At 46.0% G+C, this 23,997-nt stretch overlaps 1 protein-coding gene across 1 annotated transcript in view; it reads left to right on the top strand.

Moving 5' to 3' along the window:
* The window catches only part of LOC119378988 (puromycin-sensitive aminopeptidase), a 54,125-nt gene extending 30,992 nt beyond the window's left edge, over positions 1–23,133 (top strand). The window contains exons 18-21 of the mRNA XM_037648115.2: positions 7,029–7,136; positions 15,798–15,950; positions 17,906–17,953; positions 22,623–23,133. Of these exons, the coding sequence (XP_037504043.1) occupies positions 7,029–7,136; positions 15,798–15,950; positions 17,906–17,953; positions 22,623–22,769 (456 nt within the window). The 3' untranslated portion in view covers positions 22,770–23,133. The remainder of the gene's footprint in view (positions 1–7,028; positions 7,137–15,797; positions 15,951–17,905; positions 17,954–22,622) is intronic.
* Positions 23,134–23,997: the final 864 nt, after the last annotated feature.

The raw sequence follows: 23,997 nt of genomic DNA, 5'->3' as shown, positions 1-23,997 counted from the left end.
CGGTTTTCAACAGCCTCCATGGTAAGGTTTGTGACAGTGATGGACACAGAAGAACCCATTGCAGTGCCATGCACCTGCTTGTAGTATTTGCTCCTGAATATGAAGTAGGTGTTCTCTAAGCAGAGCTGCAGCAACCTTAACAAATCAGGAATATCGATGGGCGTCCTGTCCGGCAATGATTGGTCTGACTCAAGGGCTGCCTTACACACGTCAACGGCCAGGCCAACTGGTACACTTGTAAAAAGCGACCGTACATCAAAAGATGCTAGAACGTCATTGTCATCCAGCACCATGTCGCGTACTTTATCAATGAAGTCGCTGGAGTTCCTTAAGTGCATTTCACTTTCCAACGAGCAGCGAGAGTACCCTGTGTAAGTAAGCCGAAAGCTTGTTGAGAGGCGACCTTGTAAAATCAACAATAGGGCAGATTGGGACACCTGTGTTGGGAATTTTAGGTGGTCCATACAAATCTGGCGCAGATCCATTGTTGCAAAGAAGAGAATAATATAGACTTGTGTTGAGGTGGCACGAAGCGAAAGGCGTCTGCGAGCAGCTTCTGGAGGTCCCTTTGAAGTTTGGCTGTTGGGTCTTTACGTAGTGGAAGGTACGTGCTGGCATCCTCGAGGAGGGAGTTAACCTTATTCACGTAGTAATCGTGTTGAGCAAAACAGTGGCGTTGCCTTTGTCCGCAGGAAGAATTACAATTTCTGCATTGTTACATAGGGACTTCACTGCCTGAAGTTCTGCTGAGGTCAGAGGGGAAGGCTGCACATGACGGAAGTGAAGAGAGCACAGACACTGCACGCGTACGGGCTTCATCGCTATGAGAGGGTTCTACGAGGCTTGCAGCGTTCTCGACGGCGCAAATTATGTTCTTACGGTCTGTTTCAGGGCCTGTGTTGAAATTGGGTCCTAGATTTAGAACTGCAGTCTCGGCGACGTTTGGCTTGTAAGAAGAAAGGTTATGCACAGTGCATTTTCTGGGCACATGCGCACCCTTCGCATGCCGCTCTTGTAAATTGGCCAGTTTCTTTTCGTGCGATTGATCGCAACGGCGGCTCTGAAGCATGACGTTGAAATTTGCATGTAGCTGTATGCTCGCGAATTCGTCCGGGCACTCGAATTCAATACGGCGCCGTGCAAAAAAGGCATCATTTTCCAAGCTCCGTATCCGGTTTTTGCATTCTAAAATTCTTGCTTGCAACAACTGTCGTTCCGCCTTCGAAACAACGCTGATGCCAAACTTTGTAGGGACAAGTCTGTTTAAGCGAAGGGAGCAAGGGATCATACCTTGAGCTTTTTGCAAGCCAGGTTGAACTTCAAGTGACACTTGAAGGAGGCCACCTTGCAGGAGAGCGCGACATAGCGCCAAATTTTCTAGATGAAGGAATGGCCGTACACCTGGTGAAGATTTATGTAGTCAAGAGTCCGACGGAATCCCGTCTGGTCGGGGAAAAACATGGTGCAATATAACCATTGTTGTGAAGAGCAAAGTGTAGTGTATAAAATTCCTTGCGAAGACTGTGAACACGTATATATTGGCGAAACAGGAAACTACAAAAGAAGGCTCCGGGAACATTTTAATGACGTCAAGAACAAGAGAGGGGCTTCTAATGCGCTCGCAGAGCATGTTGCGTCTACTGGACACGATATCAACTGGGATAACGCTTGCATCATTGCCACAGAAAGAAAGTTGTTTCTGCGATTGCACATGGAATCTTAGGCCATTCAGACACATACACTCAACAGGAATATCGGGACACTCCCCCCGTGTATGCGCGATGTCTGCAACACGTGATGACACGTGCATAAGAAGAGTGCACTACGCCGTTTGCTGTCATTGTGAAGAAGGCTCCCGTGTGGGGAGCCGAAACGTCGTCTTTTTTAATTTTTGTGTATTTTACCTTGGTTGGCGTTTTTGTTATATCGCACCAAGCTGATAGAATGCCGCATGGTAGTAAAACCTCTTTATTGCCGTGCAGCTCTACACAAAACATTAGCCGTAATATAGCTAGATACGCCTTTTTGTTTAAAATTTATTTGCTTGATTTGGGACGTGGATTAAGCGGTGAAGACACACATGCCATAATTTTTTAGCTGACTAGCGGAAGTGAATGTTCTGACTTGGCAAGCACCGATAATTAGCACGTTGAAGCAGAACCATTAACAAGCAAAGGCCTCTTGAACAATGCTACTGCTGATGATGAAAGCATTCAGTTTGAACGTAACCATGAACGCATTGGTAATGATGATCAACGTCAAGGAAGATGATGACGAACACGTTGAAGTAGAGCTGTGGGCAAGCAAATGGGCCTTGAATGGTGATAATGATGGTGATGATGGAAGCGTCGAACATGAGGATTAATGCGTTGATGATGCCGATAATGAACAATGATGAAAGTGTTGAATCAGAGCCGTTAGCAAGCGGCCATTTGAACGTTTATGATGATAATGATGAACGCGTTGAACTGATGATGAAGGCATTGATTATGGTAACTAGTGATGATAATAATGATTAATGCATTGAAAGAGCCGTCGGCAAGCAAAGTTCCAATCTACGATGAAGAAGGATGATAGACCTAGTGTAACTGGCGTTCCCAGCATCCACATATGTGGACTTGTTTTCTTCTAGAACTAAAGCCCAATATTCCAGGTTTTCAGTTTATTCCCTCTTTCGTATGTATTGTCATTGCAAATAAGCGAAAAAATATTTACTTGCACAACTAGATTGGCTTTGAGATACAAAGGCTTAATAGGACGACAACCCAAACGTGCCGTGCTGCCCTGTTCATGCTGCCTCTTTGTGCGAGACCGCTAAGTGCAGCGCACAGATGCCTTTGCGAATGAAAGCAGCTCACCATCGCTGTGTTCGTGTGCGGCTAGGAACAGGGTGGGCATAACAAACACTTTCGCGGCAAACATGTGCATACGGTACAGCATGCGCCCCTGCATTGACAACATCAGCTTAGTAGACGATGCGCTGCACACAACTAGGAACGATTTGCTTCACACAGCAGCAAACGCTGCGTGTCGGTGGAGATTTTCATACACTAGCGCATCGTTTACGTGCGCACACGCATTGGGGAAAGCTGGACAAGTCGTCCGCTCTTCCGCCACAGCCTTTGTGTTCCGCGTGATAGTTTCCAAGTGCTCTATGCAAGAGAGCCGTCATTTTTTCTGCACTTTGCTGGTATTGGTGGCGCTCATCACCAGACGCAAATTTGCAATTGGCAATTGGCACATAGTCAAGTTAGGTTTGTGGCAGGTAACGAAAGTATTCATGAGAGTCTGAGCGTGCACCAGTGTGCTGGGAGGCAATAAAGGTATTTCGGATGTGGCTGTGGCGATTTGACCGCTTGTGCGGAATAAAAGGGCATGAATGCGTTTTTTCGGATGATTTCACTGTCCCTAGGGACTCCGAAAAATTGGATGTTGACTGTATTTGCAAAATTCTTGCGACAGCATGTTCACGTACAAGTGCACAGTTGTCGCTTCGTCACACTTTTGGACCCCGGTGTCGTTTTCTGGCCCTTTAACTGCCAGGTCTCTGCTTAATGATGAAGTGTTCACAGTGATGAAATGTTCACAGCGATGAAGTGTTCACAGTGTTCACAATGATAATGTAACTGAGATGCTTGGCAATCACTGATGTCTAATACCGTTGCATGAAGAGTCTCTGTGTAAAGGTGCACCCCTTATTGCTTTTGTATCCGTCTTTTTTACGTGTTACAAAAGCTTGGCTCAAAGAACCACACAAAAATTTTGCTTTGTACAAAGATTCGTGAAATGGATTGAAGAGAGAATTTTACTTATTAGAAGAGCACTGGGTTGCGTTTCACCAGAGATGCACAATCAGAATGGGCATGTGAACTTGAGATTTAGATGGTGGTGTTGCCTTGCCTGTTCATTTTATGTAGCAGTACTCACACCTTCCATTACACGTGACAGTGACAGTAAGTTTTACTGCCCATCCCATGTATTGCCAAATTTTAATGGCCCAAGTCAGAACCTCCAAGATATGGCTTAGGAACTGGAATGTGGTAGAACAGTTGTACCCAGATAGCTTGCAGCGTTTGTAATATGAAGTACAAAGTGTGCCTATCTGAAGAATATCTAAAAGCTTCGAGGTCTCGGACAGGGTCTGGAGATCATGAAAAGGTGGGATTAACCTATTTGTTGCCTTAAGGCTGCGTCGAAGGCATAAAGGCTTTGCTTGCCAATTTGTCATTCACGCCACCTTGTGAAACGCACACTTCAGACTGGGAGACTTTTCACATTCTTGAGGATTTATGGATGTCCCTTTTCCAATAACAAATGGCTGTATGTTTGGCTGTACGATCAGTATTCTTCACTGCATTACATGGCTGCATTGCAACGAAGCTTAAAGGAGTGGTGACAGAAAATTTGTGAACCTCTGTTTTTTGCTCTTAATCAATGTCTGCTGACTCGATAATAGTGGCAACGAAGCTCATTTGCCCCAGAGCGAGACTAATGTTTAATTATGTGCTCGTCGTATGTTACAACCGGAGGCAGTTTCAATTTCGAAGAGCACTCAATGGCCCCGTGACATAGCCGGCCTGCTAGGTCAATTGACCGCAAAAGCCAGTGACGTCACTGGCCAGCTTCTGCCGTGTTGTCAGCGCTGCAGTTTCGTCTGCTGTGTTGAGCAGGTGTTGAGCGTTGCGAGTGCTTGTTTCCTCGATCGTCAAACTACGTTGCTTATCTAGTGCAGCGATGGACGAAAGAGCTGGGAGGAGTGTAAAAAACAGTAAGAAAAGCTCTATTCATTTTGCGAATCTCGCCGGTAGGTGCGATTTTGTTCTTGTCGTCGTCCAACTGAGGCGACGTTTACCACCAGGCTTGGAGTAGCCGCAGCATTAGACGTGCTGAAACATTTTTGCTCCGATCATTCGTAAAGTAGCAGGATGAGAAGTGACGAAGGAAGCAGTGAAATCACAACATTGGCGCTCTGTAACAGTGTTTATGCGTAACATGCAAGTGACGTGATGTACGCTTTACTGATTCCTATATTTATATCGGGCAACGCCGCGTTCTCAAGGCAAACCAATCCCACGTGCGCACATCGGAGGGCCGTAGCAGTTATCTTTCCACTACGCAATACGATCCCAGCAGCAGAGAGCTTTAGTTCGTCTGTAGGACTTCCTAACGTTTGCGGGTACCTGGTTACCGGAGCTGTTAATGGCTGCAGCAGTAGCAGCAACCACGGAGAAAGAAGGCAGCAACTGCAGAGCCCGTAGCGACATTTTGTGGCGCTTTGTTCAACTACAATCATTTCTTTTTTTTCCGTCGCGTTGCTGTTCTTGTCGAAAAAAAAAAAGCAATGAGAACACTGTGAATTGCTAATTATCTCACTGCTAATGCTTTACACAGAATCAGTAAGCGGGTAAGTCGCTGCGATGTTATATTGTAGGTCTCTGGTTAGGCTATGCATCATCAGGTGTCGCTACCGGCGTTGTCCGTCTCGTACACGCCTCTGGTAACCCGGCCAGAACTCGTGACGTAAGTGGTATCCGCTCTATGACCTCATCGTCTTTTGCTTCTATTTCCGATTTGGCTCTTTCGCGAACTTCAAAACTCAATTAATATACTTTTTAGGCTGTATTTGCGGCTGATATTGTACAGATGGCACCTATATGCACCCATTAGTGTGATTCAACAGTCAAATTGTGTCCGAATTTTAGTGTCACCACTCCTTTAATAAAGCAAATGCATCATTATGAAGGCACAAATAAATTCCCTGCTGTGCGAGCCGTTCATATTTTGAGGCACGCACCTTGCTAATTCTTCCTCCATTGCTTGCACTACCCCTTCAAATTCGATGTCCTGTTCGACAGCATCTGTGAAAACAGTACAGTTTTAGCAGGAATATTTTAGGTGGCAAAGGCTGTCGTGTGGCACTGAAGAGAGGCGTGCTTTCGGGAGCGATGCATTTGATATATCTGATGTGGAAGTTGTGGAGATAGATTTAGCACAAAGCTTACCCTACGAGGCGACCGTGAAGGGACGCGACGTTCTCCACTGCCGCCGCAAACAAAGACGCTACGACCGGGTTCGTCGATTCTCCGGCACGGCGCAGAAAAGGCAATCGAGGCAGGAGGTCAACAAACAACACGGGTTTATTAACCCAAGATGCAGCACAGTACGACAGTCACGGGCTTGCAGGCCGTAAAGGGAACTCCGCAAGACCGATCGAGTACGCTTGCCAGCGGCGCTACGACTACCACACAAAGGGCAGCAGTCGAGCACACGAACCAGAAGCCGCCTGCTAGAGCAGCGCGTCAACCTCTCGTGCTAGCCTGAGAGCATCTGCCGCGGGCAAGCCCGCGCCAGACAGAAGCGAGCTCAAGGGGGAAGGGGGTTGTCACTGGCAGCCAATGAGGACAGGCGTTGCGCAGTGACGTAAGCTAGCTTGGTGGCGTGAGCATGTCGAGGCATGCCCGGACGCATGCCCGCGCGCCGGGAAGCTGACGCATGGCTCGCACCAGACAAAGAGGCCTGGCGCTGCCGCCGTGGTCGCCATACTGCCGATTAACGGCGGTTCCCGGCGCTCGAGCCACGCGGGGCCAACACGAGCGCTAGCTGGGGAACGAGGCGCCAAAGGGAAGGGCGCGCTCAATTCCCACAAAGTGAACAGAAGTTCGACATACGTGTAGTACAGTGCTATACTTTCGCATGGGATTTCCAACTGTTCAATATAGCGAATAATCCAGTATGTCCGTGTTTAACTGTAATGTGAAAGCATCATACAAGACCCCATTCTGCGACCAGAAACATAGCTTTGGGAGATATCATGTATTGCCACTTTTGGCATAAGTTACTAAAAATTGCTCACGGAATTTCTGTTTACTTCTATACGACCTGCTTTGTTGATTTGTGGTGAACTCGGGCTGCAATTTTTTACTTGGTTTACTTTTTCTAGCGAACTATCACTGTTTATACTTCATCCTCTGTTGCTTATTGTTGGTGTGTCAGCAATGGCTAAACATAAATTCTCTAAAATTCTGCAGCTGTACAGAAGCACTGACCTTCAGGAGGAAAAGAATCGACTCTCGGCTGCCCTGGCTGGTGTGACCAACCCAGAGCTCATTCAAGCCACCCTTGAGTTTGCTCTTTCAGTGAGTGTCGTTGATGTCTGTATCATTACGTAGCAATTTGGCGATGTTTTCTTTCATGTTGATGCATTTCTGCAGAATGTTGCTGGCTTTATGAGTACATACAAGCACATTGCCTGTTTCCTGCTAGTACTCTACCCACTGCCAATCACCAGAGGTCCATTACCCAATAATCTTGCCTTTATGTGGCACTATGGCACTTATGATGGCACTGCACTGCTGTCACAGCTTCACGTCTCACAGCATGTTATGAGCAGAGTCAAGAAGTGAAGTCTGCAACAGAGAAATGTAGAAAATGACAGAAGCAGCCGAGTTTTGAAGTCGGTTGCAGTGTTGTCTTGGTGGCTGTGGTCAGTGTGGAGTTTGACTAACGTTTCACCTAGAAGCAGAAGGCAGAAAAGCAACAGGGTGTAACAGTTATATTATTACTGTGTGATAATCATTTCTTGCTTTGCACGTTGTTTGGTATCCACGAGGGGTAATGATCCTTTTGGTGTGACCGTGGCCATGTCAAGATGCCTTTGGGGTTCGCTAAATGGAGGCTTTTGTGTCAACCTATGTGTGTTAGTGGTCATTTTGATCTTTATGGAACCGGTCGTGGAGGCTGCATTTCGATGGAAGTGAAATGTGTGAGGCCTGTGTACTTAGATTTAGGTGCACGTTAAAGAACACCAGCTTGTCAAAATTTCTGCAGCCCTCGACTACCGTGTCCCTCGTAATCATATCGTGGTTTTGGGTTGTAAAACTCCAACAATTGTTCTTATTAACATCATGGAACTTGTCTTAAGTGCATGCTCATAGGCTGTCACCCTAGCTATTAATAGCTGCACACACCGAGCCCTAATGCTGCAATTGACCATGTGTTTACCAGAAGGCTTTTATCTCATGATGCAACCTCCACTTATCACTGTTGCAAGCCGCTAAGCTCACCAAGAGCAGAGCCATGAAGATGCAAGACTTGGGCTCAATGGGTACATTGCCTCTATCGCATGACACCCATGCTACTGCATGAAATGGTGTTAGTCATAATATAATCACATCACAATTATGAACATCACTTTTTCTGATGTAGGACATGAAGAAGTCTTGTGAATAGTATTGGGGGTACTATCATGAACAGAGCTTTGGATTTAATGTAATGTGCACTTGTGTCTCGCTGGAGTGGATGCCACGCCTTCACTTAAACATTTGGGTTTTGAATGAAACAACTTTATTGCGAGATCCAGCTAGTTGCTGGTCCGGGCCAGACTGCTCAGATGGAGGATGGAAGACCTTGTCTTCCACTAGCCTCCCTGGCCTGCTGGATAGCCCAGGTTTGGTCCTGTAGATAGGAGCTGAGCAGCGTTTTCTGCCATCGCTCCCAGAGAGGTTCTGGGGAGTCTGTTTGCTGATTGGGACACCCCGATAGCATGTGACTTAGGGAGCCCTCTTCTATTTTACATGCTTTACATATTGAGTCTGGGTAGATCTCTGGGAACATCCTGTGTAGTTGAAAAGGGTTGGGATAAGAATTGGTTTGCAATTTGTGCCACTCTCGCCTGTTTCCTATCTAATTTTGGGTGAGGCGGAGGGAAAATCCACCTCAAGTCTCGAAAGTACTTGTGCATTCTGCATAGCTGGTTATTCCGTCTTTCACTAGTAGTTCGTTTTCGGCAGCAGCACCTCCCGACGAGGGTACCCCTTGGGCTGTGCGGCGGGGGAGTTCTCGCGACAGCGCGTGGACCGTTTCTTTCGAGTTGTAAGTGGCTGTGTTTGTGTGTGCCGGGAACCAAATTAGATATCTAGGTTCCTCCGAACACGTCAGTTCCTGGCTATGCGTTAAAATTCTCAGGGCATGTTGCGAAATATGTCCGTGTGCAAAATTCCTGATCGCGACTTGTGAATTGCTTAGAATGAATTTGTGCTTAGTGGAGGTGAGGGCCATGGCGATGGCCACCTCTTCAGCTTCCTCTGTTCTTGTAGTTAAGACAGTACATGTGTTAATGCATTTCCGGTCGCGTCTACAGCCGCTGCAGCATGTGCTCCCTGCTTGGCGTATGGGCTCGTGTCTACAAACAGGGATTTTTTACTCGTGCTGTGTATCTTGAGCAGCGCTTTTTCTCTGTGGTGTCTGTGTTCTGTGTTGGTTGTGGGGTTCATGTTTCTAAGGAGTGGATTTATCGCGGTTTGGTACGGATTTGGTTGGGAATGCCTCATTTCTCTCCGTGCTGAACGTTTTATGTGATACCCAATTTTGTCAATATATTTCTGTCCGTTTTCATCGCGGACAGCCTTTCTAACTGGGAGACGCGCTGGGCTTTGGCAATCTCCTCTAGCGTGTTGTGAACGCCTAGTTTCAAAAATAGTTCCGTGCTCGCATATTCTGGAACGCCTAAGGCCTGTTTGTACACTTTCCTGATCAGGGCGTTGATTTTGTTGCTTTCTGCTCTGTACCAATTGTGGAAGGCCGCTACTTATACAGTGTGGCTAATTACAAACGCCTGTATTAGGCGCATGACGCTGGTTTCCCCCATGCTTCGGTATCTGTTTGTAACTCTGCGCGCTAGCCTCACTGTGTTAGCGACTTTGGCTTCTAGCTTGTGGACGGTTTTCCCGTTGGTTCCCTTGGACTCGATGATTAGTCCGAGGACCCGTATATGCTGGACTATGGGTGTAATTTTGCCATCGGCCATGTAGGCTCTTAGTATCTTCGTACTGGCGGCTGCCTGCATATAATTTTGGCTGCCTGCCTTTGAGCGTCGGTCTATACAGAAGTAGTTCTGATTTTTCTGGCAAACATTGAAGACCAGTACCATCTAGGTATCTCTCCACTGTGGCTACGGCTTCTTGCAGCCTCTGCTCTATGTAGCCGTCACTACCATCTCCTCTCCAGGTGGCGATGTCATCTGCATAGATGTAAAGTCCCTTAATATATATAAAGTAGCGACACTCTCCTCTATATCCTCTCCAAAGTGTCCAACCCTCCTCTCCCAAGTGTCCACACCTTATCTATATCCTCTCCCAAACGGCCACCGTGCGGGCACCGGGCCTAAAACCCGGCTCGCGCCACTTTCCTATCAAGAATGCTATGTCACGCTGATAACGCGCGCGTTTCCCGGGCGACGACCCGTGAAACGGGGTGGCGGAAGGCGGGAGAGGAGGGTGCTCGGCGTGGCGGCTGGGTTAAAAGAAAGACGGTACTTTCCTAAAAATATCCAGGGACTTTACATAGATGGAGTGATGAACTCTGGAAATTTTGTTGAGATCCTTCGGTAGACCTACCATTATCAATTGAAAAGCATAGGCGAGATCACAGAGCCCTGTGGCATTCCCTTGCTGCCCAACTCGTAGAGATCTGATTTAACGTCCCCTATGGTGATCCTCATTTTGTTGTTTGACAGGAAGTTTCTGACATAGTTGTACACTTTCTTTCCCATGTTGAGACTCGAGATTCGACCTAGAATAGCGCCATGTGCTGCGTTATCAAAAGCTTTTTTGAGATCCAGTCCGAGGATGGCCCAGGTGGATCTGGAGTTATTGTCGAGGATTTGGTGTTTAAGCTGCAGCATGGCGTCCTGCGTAGCTAAATGCCGCCGTAGCTAAATACCCTAGCATTGTACAGTGAAACCTTGGTGATAAGATCACAGCTCATACGAATTTCGGGGTGATACGAATTTTTCGTTGGTCCCGGCCAAGACCCATTGGCCTGCAATGTAATGGAGTACGGTTGTTGCGAACCAATTTTCACCTAGCGACATCTGATCCGAACGTACGCTAGCGCCCAGGTGTGAAGAGGTGCTGTTGCAGAAGACGCGCCAAGCACGTGCGGGCGTGGGAATGCAAGCGTGGGCATGCGCGCTGCACCGACAAATCGTCAGAATCGCGGTGTGAGAAAGACACTTTTCTTACTGTCAGAATAAACCTTCAGAGATGCATCACGGCCTCCGAGATTGTGGGCGCGAATCTTTGAAGCTCTTAGTATGTGCCTCCATGTGCCTTCGCGTTTAGATTACAGAGGACAATAGCGCCATGCTTTTTTTTTTCTAATGTGGCGACGCGGGCTGCTGTCGTACTGTGTTTACACGTGCCTGCCTCGTGCATTGGACATCCTATGAAAGGTGGACGAGGACCGAAAGAAGGCAAGGACGGTCTTGACAAAGGAGTCAGGCCTCACAACGTCAACATGCGCGACTGTTGAGGTCGCACTTGTGTGGGAACGGTAGTAAATCTCCCAAAAAACATCCCCAACAACTCCACAATAACAAAATCATAACAGGACCGTGGTTCTGTAATTTTGTGCCCTTGATCCATCGCGTCAAAGCGCTTCTTTCGTTTCTTTCGCTGCAGTACTCCGGTGTCATGCAAAAAAGCATACTAAAATTTGGAAGGGGCTACTGCTGTCGCGGGTCACAACGCACCTGGTCCATTAATTAAATACGCGCGTACGGGCCGTATATTTACGAGTGCTGGTATGATTGCAGACATCTAAAAACTTTACTGTCAATCATTCAGGGTTCTTCCTGACGTTGCTGCGGCCCTGAAAAACAATAAATGAAAATGTACGCCAGCTTTCTTTCGTCGCATGCTAATTTTCCATGCTTTCTGGTGATACGAATTTCGGATTATACGAATATTTTTGGTAGTCTGTGAGATTCGTATCACCGAGGTTTCACTGTATCTGGGTAATGACCACCGTCCTCTAGGTAGTTGTTTACTCTAATGAGAAAGGCGTGTTCCATTATCTTCCCCACGCACGACGTGAGCGAGATGGGTCTGAGGTTTGTACTGTTGATTGGTTTTCCCGGTTTAGGTATTAGAATCTTTTGGCTTCTTTCCATGCCTCGAGTATCTCTCCGCTAATCCAACACTCATTGATATACTCAGTTAAGAATTCTATAGAATCCTCGTCCAGGTTTCGGAGATGCGATTGGTTACGCTGTCCGGCCCCGGTGCCGATTTAAGATTTAGCTTGTGAAATACTGCCGTGATCTCTGCCGTGGTGAATTTCTGGTCTAGCTTTGGATGCGCGCCTCCAGAGTAATCTGGGTGCCGCACAGGCGGGGTCTGCGCACTGTATATGGCCTTTAGATTCTCGATTAACGGGCCTTCGTTTCCCTTGTGATCATGCGTTAATTTGCAAATGGTGTGCCTCTGTTCCGTTTTTGTGTTTGTTGGCTCGAGAAGGAATCTAAGCAACTTCCACGTCTGGGAAGCGCCGAGCTGTCTGTCCATGTCTCTGCATATCTCTTCCCATTGTTGCTTGTTTAGTTGCCTGCAATATGCTTCAACGTCCTTGTTTAGTTGGGCAATCTTTTTCCGTAAGCTTCTTTGGTGTCTCTGCTTCCTCCATCTCGCTTGGAGCGATTCTTTCGCCTGCCATAGGTGTATAAGCTTACTGTCCAGCCTTTCGAGGAGAACGTCTGCCTCCACTACCTGCTTGGCCTACCTGACACTGCTTATTACATTTTCCCACCAGCTTTTAATGTTCGGTGTGGGCGAGGAAGTCGACTGTCATCTTATCTCCCTGAATTTGTCCCAGTCGACTAGGCGTTTGGTTCGATTGGATGACTGAGTTTCGTCGTTTTCGTGCGGGATGTGCGTTACTAGAATTCTGTGGTCACTACACAGATCGCCGAAGGTGTTATGCCACGTCGCTCCAGGGGCGTTTTTTTTGTCATAGTGAGAAACTTTAAGTTCTCGTTTTGTATACTCCGCCATTGATATTTACCTTTGGTAGAGGTGAAGACTGTAGCCCCAAGCTTCGAGTGGAGCGTTGAAGTCTCCTCCCATTAAAAGCGGAGCATCTCCCGCTATCACTACCGCTTTCTTGAAAAGATTATGGAATTTTTGTCTCTGATTTGACAGGTTGCTGTATACGTTTAGAAGAAACTACTTTTCGCCTTTCAATTTTTAGGAATGACTTCAATCATGATGTGATCTTGTTCTATGCCGAGGTCATGGGTTTTGACTGTTAGTTCTCTCCGAACTAACATCGTGAGAATTCTATCATTGTCGCCCCTTGCCGGTGCCTATGGATTGGTAGTCTGCCAGTTTGGCGAGGCCATGCACTTCCTGGAGCAAAATAACATCTGATTTATTACCCTGCTTAACATATTGTTGGAGAACGCATCTTTTTGCCCTGTATCCCCTACATTTCCATTGCCAGATTTTAAACTGTCCCTTACCTCATCTGCCCATATCCTATGTTTAGTGTGATGGAGGAGTAAAGGTAGGTTAACGTAGAATGGCTATTGGCGTTGCTGCCGCCGCATTATTTGAGGGGCGTTGTTGCTGCTGCTGCTGGAAAGTTGCTACCGCAGCCACTGTAGGTGTCATTTCACTGTTGTTGTGTCATTCTATCGCTTCAACCGTGGTGGTGAGTGCTGCAATATCTATGGACGCCTTTGTGGTGCCCTCGACTAGCGATTGGATCGTGGCTAGTATTTGATCTACCTTCTTCTCAGTGTTGTCTAACCTGCTTGGTTGTTGTGCGACATCTTGCCTAGAGCCTTGGGTTTCTACGGCCATTTGAGTTTTGGCCTTTCTTTTGAGAAGGGGGGTGGTTACCTCCATGCGATCCTCGACTACCGGAATTTCGTTACTCGCTACCGCAATAGGAGTGGATTTTTGGAGTTTCCCGGGTGTACCCTCTCTCTCGAGAGTTGCTCGATTTTGGCATGTAACTGCGCTATCATCTCTCTCATTTGGATATTTTCCACTTTGAGCTTCTCGAGCTCCTCGTTATTGTGTTTAACAGACTCCCCAGTCTCGGCCGGTTGCGACTCGCATACTTTATCTGCCCAGCTCACTGTGTTTGTTGACTCCCTCGATGTCGACCTGGACCTGGGCTGCGACCTCACGGGGGTGGAGCCTCTCGTGTTGGACCTCATCCTTTGTTGTCCCCTCGATCTTGATCTTGACCTCGAGCGAGACCTTCCTTTCGCTTGAGAAGTCGCTTGTCTCTGGTCGTCTTGTATCCTGGCCCACTGCCTTTGCTTAACAATGAAGGGCTTCTTAAACTTGGCCTTGCAGTTTCTGTCCGCTGTGGCATGATCCTTGCCACACATCCGGCATTTGGGCTCACACATGTGGTCTCCGTTCGGATTAAAGGCACCGCACCCAGGGCAGAGTCTATCGGTCAGGTTCGGGCAGACAGCGCTCCTGTGTCCAATCCTGTTGCATTGTCTGCAGAAGCCTATTTACTTGCAATAGAGCGCACAGCATGTGATGGCCCCAGTGTAGCACACGGTAGTAGGGACCCTGTTGCCGCTGAAGAGCACTATAACGGTCGTGGTGTTGCCCAGCCTCTTAGCGGGCAACCTTGGGGTTTTTAGCCGTAATGAGAGCTGATATGATATTGCTTGGTGTTTCGTCCAGCGGAATTCCTCTGATATTGCTTGGTGTTTCGTCCAGCGGAATTCCTCTGATGACTCCCTTGGATGTATCCTCGGGCGCCGTCTCGTATGCCGCCACTTCGTGTTCCTTACCTCTCGCGTTGATCTGTTTGATTCGTCTATATTGGGCGGCCCGATCAGGGTCGGGAGTGCTCACCACTAAGATATTTTGAGTCTTGTTGCGACAGATCTCGTCAGACTGTCTCTCCTCGAACGGTATGCTGGCCGCCTCTTATAGGCATCTGTTGATTTCCGTCGGGCCGAGCTGAGCCACGCATAGTCCTCCTCTGGGTCTAATAACCACTTTGTAGTCGCCCGCAGGTAGTCTTGGCATCCTGGTCGTCTTCTCGATTCGGCCAAGCAGGCTATCTTGGGTTTTGGTCTGCGTCTTGTCTTTACTCCCGCTTCAGCATTGCTGCCAGTGCGATCGCCATCGACACCGCTCTCCTTGTTTTTGCCTGCGCCTCGACTGCATCTCCTTTGATAGTGTGCCAGGCCTCTTTACTAGCCGATTTGTTGATCATTTCAGTATTTCCTTGTTGAAAATCTATGTCTTTAGCCTTGGCGCCGTCGCCAGATGCCTCAGCTGCCAGCGAGACCGGCTCCATAGTGTTTTGTGCCGCCCTGCGCGTCGGGGAGCCCGGCTTAGTGCCTTTCCACGTTGCGTGTGCAGGAAAGTGGCCGTAAATTGGCAAAAAGTGGTTGGCCCACCTGTATGTTGATATCCACTGATTCCTGGTGATGAGCCGGTGCCTTCAGTACCAGATTTCTCTGGTTGCATGGTGATTTTCGGTGTGAAATCATTCGTAGATGCAGGAGCCGACGTGAAGTACGTACGTACCTTTCGGCGACCACAGCGTTCCCTCCTCTGCACCCATCTGACAACATTTGGGTTATTAATTACGTATTACATTTGATTTGCCAACCATTGTACTTTAGTAAATACAAATGAGAGCTTTTCTTCGCACTTTGTGTTGGATGGCAGTAGTTTCAGGCCGTTCAATTTTTATTAACTGTGTGTCTAGCAATCTGTGAAGTGGAGAGATGACAGACAGGCTACCTTTGTCATCTGTTTTCTCACACTATGGCCTTGCATATAAAAAACAATATTTGTGTTCTTTTCATGCTCTTTCGTTTCTTGTCTGAACATAAAGACTTGAAGAAAGCCAGTTTTACAACTGTATACTGTGTACAGGCAAAACTGTTCTTATTTTACAGATACATAGCAGAAAAAGATGTACACTGCTATGGCAATATTACATATTGTGTCTATCTATGTTCTGATGTAAAGGATGAAGTGAAGTCGCAAGATGCTGTCTTTGTCATCATCTACTGTGCCATCACTGCCGTGGGCCGGGACCTCACGTGGAGGTTCTTCGAGAACAACAAGGATGCTGTTAGGAAGCGCTATGGCTCTGGCTTCCTCATTGCGAGGCTTGTCAAGGTTTGTCAGAGAACTTTGAAATTGGTATACCACACTTTCAGGCTTGAAAGCTGTCTTGAAAACTGGAAGGGCTTGTGAAACTTGGAGCAGCCAAGTTTAGTCAGCAAGGTTCCCTCCTGTACAAGATGGCTAATAGGCATGATGTTCAAAATAGTAGTAAATTCTGCTGAAATTCTTGATGTTTCAACTTTAATGAAGCACAATATTGTGAGCTCACGCACAGGAGCAGTGCTGGGTATTCGTCCCATGCGTGCAGAAAGATTTGCTGGTCTGTGGCAATACCCAAGCTCGGTACACAAGAGACACAAAATATGTTACACAGGTTTGCCCTCGGGTTGAGTTGTAGTGTTTGGATTTGCTTTGGCCTCATGCACAATACCTCTGCGATAGGACCTGGTTATGAAAAGTCACAAGATGTCACTATAGCTGCGGCAAAGTATTTCCACCTTTACGTAGAGTTTTGTGTGTGAAAATGACAGGTGCCTAACTGTTATAGGATGTTTGTAAAAAAATTTGTAGTGTCCAGAAACACACCCTGTATATAACATTTTCTTTCTGTGCTGCCAGCACATACAATGTAGCCCTTCATGATCCAGTGATGATGCATATTCAAAAGCTTTGTTTCTGTTGTATTCTAGCACCACTGTTGTGTCAAACGTTTGTCCATGTGAGAGCAGTTTCAGAGTACACCATCCTTTTGCTATTGCATACCTGCCAGATCTGGAATTTTCCGCAATTCTAACGAACTTGTACTCATTCTACAGTTTTAGAACCATTACAGCATCAAGCTCTGCAAAAAAATTATTCTTTTCTTAAGAAAGTGTCAAAAGAGGGGTGTGCAAAACTTGATATTGCCACGACCTCTCTCCCTCTCAGCCTTACTGGCCCCTCAAAGATTTGTTTCCATGGAGGGCATGCATGGCAGCTTCTGCAGGACAATTTTCTGCATGCTGGACTGCAGACATTCACCGAATTTCTATAGTGCAGTGCAGTGAAGCCAATTTTCTGTCTTAACTTTTAAGAAATTTTTTGTTATGCTGACAAAATATCATTTATTATTTTTTTGTAATTTTATGTGCGTAATAATGCTTAGCATCATTTAAAAATTGGTATTCTGAAGTAATTTTTTGCTCGAGAGCTTGGTAGCCAAGGTAGAGGCCCGTGTACTTAGATTTAGGTGCACGTTAAAGAACACCAGATGGTCGAAATTTCCGGAGCCCTCCACTATGGCGTCTCTCATAATCATATCGTGGTTTTGGGACGTAAAACCCCAGATATTATTATATTATATCTTGGTAGCCAAGGGGAAATAAATGTAAATCATTGCTATTTAAAGTGTCTGTTTATTTATCTCATGGAAGGTGCGTGTAGGGCAAAATTCTAGAAATAAACATGGCAATCTCTGGTGGGTGGGGCAGTAGCACATGTGTCACGCAAGTTCAATTTCTTTTAACTTACGAATTGTCTGGAATTATTCTAAGCCTTAAATTAAAATTCTTCTTCCCAAGTTATTGGCATTCAACTTTCCCTTTCAAATGCAACAGACGTCATTCAGAATGGTTCACTGGTTACTTGGCAAGAGTATACACTCAAACCTCATTATAACAAAGTCACATCTGCTACGAAAATAACTTCGTTATATACGAAAATTCGTTATAAACGTTTATTTGTAACACTGTATCTATTACAAGACTATTCCTCATTTGCCTCGTTATAACCGATAATTCGTTATATCCATGTTCGTTATATTGAGGTTTGAGTGTATTGAAATTTCACATGTGCCTAAATGGAAAATAAGTGTTTGCCCTAAGGTGAAGCTTCCTCTTAAATTGCGATAAAAAGTGTGTCTTTCACAGTTATTGCTACACAAATTCAAATGTAGATCTCTAATTACAGTTTGTTTGCGATTTGTTTGTGACTATTCTACATCATTGTCTGGCAATTATATTTTTCAGTGCATCACTGAAAATTTTGCGACTGAGGAGAAAGCTTTGGAGATAGAGGTAAGTTTAAAAAGACAAGTGGATAACTCGTGGATGTCCTTTTGGTACAGTTGCATTGCTTTCCTGTCAGTTAAATATTGCTTTTATACCTTCTTTACATTTGCATTTTAATTTAGTGCTTTTTTTTTCTCTTTTCCTGCACGTGAACAGTGCCACATTAGTGGGATCAACCAGTAATGTTGCTACTCATAGAGAATTGTGAAGTTGAAAAGGTGTTTTATTCATTGGGAAATTCCCCTTCCTCATAAGTATCACTGCATGGACTGTATGGTAGGTGATCAGAGATGAATTCAGACATATTTTGTAGCTTTGTTACTTTGAAATTATGAACTGATAATTCTCATATTGCCTTGAATTGTCAAGGTTCCGTGAGGGTGTGAGGAATTGATCCAGTGGCCTGTACATTGTGGATCCTTTTGCTATACGGTATCTCACAAGCTGGTTGCAGCAGGGTGGAAGCTACAAGGTGTAAGCAAGCCACATGCTTGCACAGCAAAACATAGTTCTATATGTGACAGCCTTATAATTGGCAAGGTTGAGACATTTGCGTTTGTTTGGCACATGCTACATCGCAGCGATATGTGATATATCACGCTTTGCATGTATGTCGTATGCCTTTGATTGTTGTATATCGGTAACCGGCAATAATTGTGATAAAGAAGCAACATGGCAGCCCCCTTGCAGACATGGCCGTCACTTCTAAGGTGACCTTGTGCTTGCTATTTGCCCATTGTCCTGTCAGTAATGAATAAATGGTGGAATCGGTTATCACTGTGCCAGCTCATGCTGAGCACAAAGCATCAGGTATGCTTTGTCCTTATTATTGAGATCAGTTGTTTGTTCAGCCAAACCTGCTAAGCCTTGTCTCTGAGAGTTTGAGAGTGTATCTTAAAAACAGTGCAAAGTAATCACGAATACATTGCTGTCAAAGTATCAGGGCACAAATATAAAGCAAATACAAGTGCTGGTTTAGAACTTATGGGGTACACAGCACATGACGACAACTTCATATGTTCAAGGCGGAAGGCACCAGCGTCAACGGGTGCCCACCATGGTGTTTCTTTTTTTTTTCTGGAACTGCCATCTACACTCTTTAGTCACGTAACTCGTGCACGCATACACAAATGGGATGCCCAGCAGATGACACAGCAGAGGTGAATGCATCTTGAGGGATTTTCACTCTTCCTATTGGCTGAGCAGCCCTGCAGCCTCCACAGTGCTGCAACCTACTTGTGAGATGGACTATAGTCACTGTTCCTCCTGCACTTTCATGACTTCGTACTTCTTTCTCTTTTTTTGCCTATTCATCATTTGCTGGGGGTGGTAGCAGCGCGAAACTATCTGAACATTTGCCTCATTCACAATAAAGCATGCAGTCGCCACCAAACATGTCAACACACCACATTCCCACTGACAGTATGCAACGTGAAAAAAAATTCACACATCGTCGAGCAGCAAACTGGTCAAGTGTAGCACTCGTTCTGCCTCTTTGCTGATAGACCATGTGTAAATTTTGTTGCACTCTTTGCTTTCAGTATGAATCGCTAACCAGACCAGGCAAAAATGCATTTTTTTCATGAGGTGTGTACTTGTGTAAATAATGTAAGATACCGAACAAGCACCCCCTCCAATTTCACTGTGAATTTCAAGTTTCCACATAGTTCCGTGAAAGCTCCCCTCCCTCCTCTTTCTTCTCTCTCTCTCTCTCTGCACCCTGATCATGCACCACATCCGTGCAGTGCTGGCCTGCTTGAATCCCATTCAGTTTGTCATGGCATTCTTTTTTTCCCCTGCATAATGAACTCGCCCTAAATTTAACACAAGACAGCCATGACGATTTTCAGGGCCCCGCAAGCAAAAGCATGGCTTTTGAGATCTGTATTCCAAGATGGTACCTATGACGACGTAGTCAGCAAAAGTAAGGCCTCTGAGATCTGTGTTTGTTGCTTAGAGCCTTGGCTCATCATCAAAGGTGCTTCCATGCTATGCTTCCCACAGTTTGATCGCGTTGCCATTGCGTTTCTTGTGTTTGTGAGCCGTTGTTGTAATGCGCTGTGTGACGAACAAGAGTGAAAAGACTTCTGAGGAGGACCACATGCGCTCCATTCTTTTCTGGTGGGAAAACGTTGCTGACAAATTACCGCGACAGGAAGTTAATTTGTTTGTTTACTTATTTATTACAAGTACTTTCAGAGCCCAAGGGCATTACAGAAAAGAGTGGTTAATACATACACAAGTGTGCAATGATAAATTTTCTGAAAATACAAGTTAACAAAATACCGTATCTTGAATGGCACTTTTGAAGTTGGTAATGCACGTTTCCATTCATCGCTCTCATCGCCGTTCCTCTGCAAAATAAATGACACCTTTCTGCTCGTACCTCTGTAGCCAGAGCGACAACCCTGTATGCAGCAAGTATTCGGCATCGTCACTCACCTACTACACCATCCGTGTTCTCGCACACATTTCTCACAGCCGTCAGTCTCACAAATTTAGAAAAACGAGAAAAACAATGTCGATGCTGCCGGATTCCTCGGGCCCCCAGCTCTCCCTATGCAGCGAAGCTTTCCTCAATGCCCCCCGCGTGCTCTTAGTGCCGCCGCGCGGCAGCTGTGGCGACATAGCAAGCTTTCTCCATAGCGTTACGGAGGAGTTTAGTGACCAGAAAAGCATTGAAGGACTCTGGTGTAAGTAAAGGTGCTGGAGCATGCACACATGGGATGCACACATGGTTGCTGTTGTGGTGAGCTAATGGTCAAGAGTGGAAGGGCCAGTGTAGGTTATAAGAACTTTTGATTTAACAGCAGTGTCATTGCCAAGACTATTTTTGCCCTTACTAGATGCACTGAAACATTGACTTTGAAATAAATCCAACCAATAGTGATCAAGCTTTTGTGGACTGGTTTAACAAGTCCTAAAGGTCACAGGTGTTTAAGAATGAGGCAGGATAGAGCAGGCAGCAAAATCCTAAGCTCCTCACCTAATTCAGGAAGTAGCGCAAAGAATCACATGAATGGCGAAAGCAAGACAAGACACCTGTGTCTTGTCTTGCTTCTGTCTTGTCTGTCTGACAGTACAAGAAGGGACACAGCGCTGTGTCCCTTCTTGTACTGTCAACTGGCCCATCAGTCTCTCCTTTTGAACTCCTCACCTAGACGATTTTTTTTCTACCTTTACAAGAATATCTAGCAACTTGGTATAGTTATTCACCATTTGCAGGAAGTATTGCAGCACTTCTTTGATTAGCTATTTGTCGGTAAGAAAACCAGAGTGCTTTATCTGCTATTTGTCGCCAGTATAGTAGTAGCAGTATTAATAATCCTAAATATCTTGTTGTGGCACAACTTAGAATTGACAAAAGGCATGCCACATTCTTTTCCTAAATGCAGCTCGCTGTCCAAAATTCAGTGGCTGCTGCTTTGCAATATGCAGTTCGCAAAAGGCCACTGTTTTTAGTGGTGGTTGTGGCTGTGCCTGTAAGAGCCATCAAACTAATAAATAAATTTCCACATCAAATGCTAGTTGGCACTATTAACGAAAGAAGGGAGAGGGGCAAGGGGCAAGGGTTCGGTTCTTAAGTTAGGCACAACCTAATGAAACCAACAGAAAGTGAAGCTAAGGAAGGCACAAGGACGTTGCTCTTCTGTTTTTTTATAACTGTAGTAATGACACAAATGGAAAGGAAATAAAGAAAAGTGGATGAAAGGTCAACTTGGCACAGGTAGGGACCTAAGTACTAGAGGTGTGCACGGGCTCCGGGTAGCCCGAAAGCCCGACCCGGCCCGCGGGCCGGGCTCGGGCGGGCCGACGTATTTTCACCTCGGGCCCGGGCCGGGCTCGGGCCACTTGGAGTTTTATCGGGCCGGGCTCGGGCCCAGCGCAAAGCCCGACTCAAGCCCGAAATATAGAGATGAGCGGGAATTGTTTTCCAGCACGCATGCAGCGCCTTTTCCGCGACCATCCTTTACCGCTTTTCCTTTCCATTCGCTACTTCAAACAAAAGGGGAGCAGGTAAAGCACTGCCTCTGTTGCACTCCGACAGAGAAGTAACACCACCTGAGCTATAGTGACGGCGCCACGCGACTGTTCGCGTTAGATATGAGTGAAAATGCACGCGACAGCGACCCGACGTAGGTCGCCTTCATGAAAGCTGACGCTTGCATGGGCATACCCCATACACGTGACGGCTTTGGCGAGCGAACTCCATTGTTGCTGGCATGAGGCTGTCTACTTGTAATTTGTAATCTGTGTAATAGAGACTGCTTGTCGTGTGTCGTTTGATGATATTTGTTATGGTCAATAAAATGCCAAATTACCGGAAAACAATGTTTTGTTTTAGCAGCGAACCTTCAAAAAGCCGGGCCGGGCTGGGCCCGGGATTGTGTTTTCGTACGTCGGGCCGGGCCGGGCGGGCCTTCGACAAAGTCAGCGGGCCCGGGCCGGGCTCGGGCTCGGAAATACGGCCCGTGCACAGCTCTACTAAGTACTAAACAACAGTTGAAAAACATTCCAGTAATGTCCCCTATACCTTCCTTGCCGTCACTGTCTGTTGGTTTCATTAGGTTGTTGGAATAGTTTCTTCAGGCTTTCATCCATGTTTGACTATATTTGGAATTAAAAACGCTGATGTACCTGGAATGAAGTCTGACAAGCTTTACTGGCACTGCAGTTGTTCTTCAGCCAGAACTACTTTCCTGGTGTGGAGCGTGTCGTCCAGCAGTCCCTGGAGAACATCAGGCTGAATGCGGCATGGATCGCTAGGGATACCGAATGTGTTCGGAAGTTTCTAAAGACGGCAGCATCTTCATCGCCATAAAACCTTTTGTAGAACAGCTTTTCTTTAGTTTGTTTCACTCTGTGTGACAGCTTACTAGGTGTGTGCTGAAAGTTTATACAAAGTTTAGCTTATATAGTGCGAGTTAGGGGTGGTTTCCCTTTTGGTTGTTTGTTTTTATTTTACAGCAGATATTGTGCATAGTGGAAGTGCTAAACAAGTTCAGTGGTTATTGAAAGTAAAGGGCGAAAACAGTGCTTATTGAAAGTAAAGGACGAAAGTTTTGTGTGTTATGTATGTGTGTGTGTGCGTGTGTGTGTGATCTTCATATGTTTAGGCTTTCAATGATGGCATGCAGATCTCTACTGTGTAATTATACACTTCCAATGAAATACGATGAATACAATGAACTCATTCTCCAAATGAGGTATTCTTGTTTGACTTCACTACATGTGCCATTAACTGAGCACTAGTAATTGTGCTGTTATGAAGAACGTGGGTATTTTGACCTTTCAAAACAGGCATTACCTGAGGTCCTGGAGCAGACCTCTCCTACTCGAGCACAGAGTGCTAGTTTGATCAATTATTGTTTCCTACTTCCCTCCCCCCCCCCCTTTTTTTTTCTTTTCAAGCTCATTGCTCAATGTCAGCTCAAGAAGCACTGAATATACAGATGAGTGGGCTGTGTAATGTCGAAGTGCAGTATTGATCTGGAGCATGCTCTTTTTTATTTTTAGCAGTTTTATGTCAATTTGCCATGGAGTCATTTGCTATTTCTCTACATGTAGGCCAGGGTATATTTAGCAAATGCAATGGTGCTGCACTTGTCATACATCGGAGCACAGTTTGCTTGATTGCTGTGTTGGTTGCCACTAAGGAGCTAGCTAGCACCAGTGACTTTAAAATGAGAGCATCTTTGGAGAGTAGAAAGTCTGTGGCGATAGGCACCTTTACCGAAACTAACTTCTGCAATGTTCTTAAATAAGTACATCGGCAAACGGGGAGGAGCCAAGAAAATATTTTGAGGTAGAAAATGGAGCCGGCACACGAAGGGTGCTTGCTAGTCCTGCAATGAAATGGTGTGGTGCTACTGTAGAAGACTGTGTGGACATATTCAAACCCATCAAATTCCCAGTGTTTGCTCCAGATCAACACGTCAAAATCATTAAGGTGGCATTGACAAGGGTAGGACCATGTCTATGCCATTTGCCTTTGCATTGCTTGCCTTTCGTTTTCAGTGCCTCTCGGCTCACAACTCGGCCTTTTTTTT

This window comes from Rhipicephalus sanguineus, chromosome 1, assembly GCF_013339695.2.
Source record: "Rhipicephalus sanguineus isolate Rsan-2018 chromosome 1, BIME_Rsan_1.4, whole genome shotgun sequence".
Classification (NCBI taxonomy): domain Eukaryota; kingdom Metazoa; phylum Arthropoda; class Arachnida; order Ixodida; family Ixodidae; genus Rhipicephalus; species Rhipicephalus sanguineus.
This window is presented reverse-complemented; position numbering and strand designations above follow the sequence as displayed.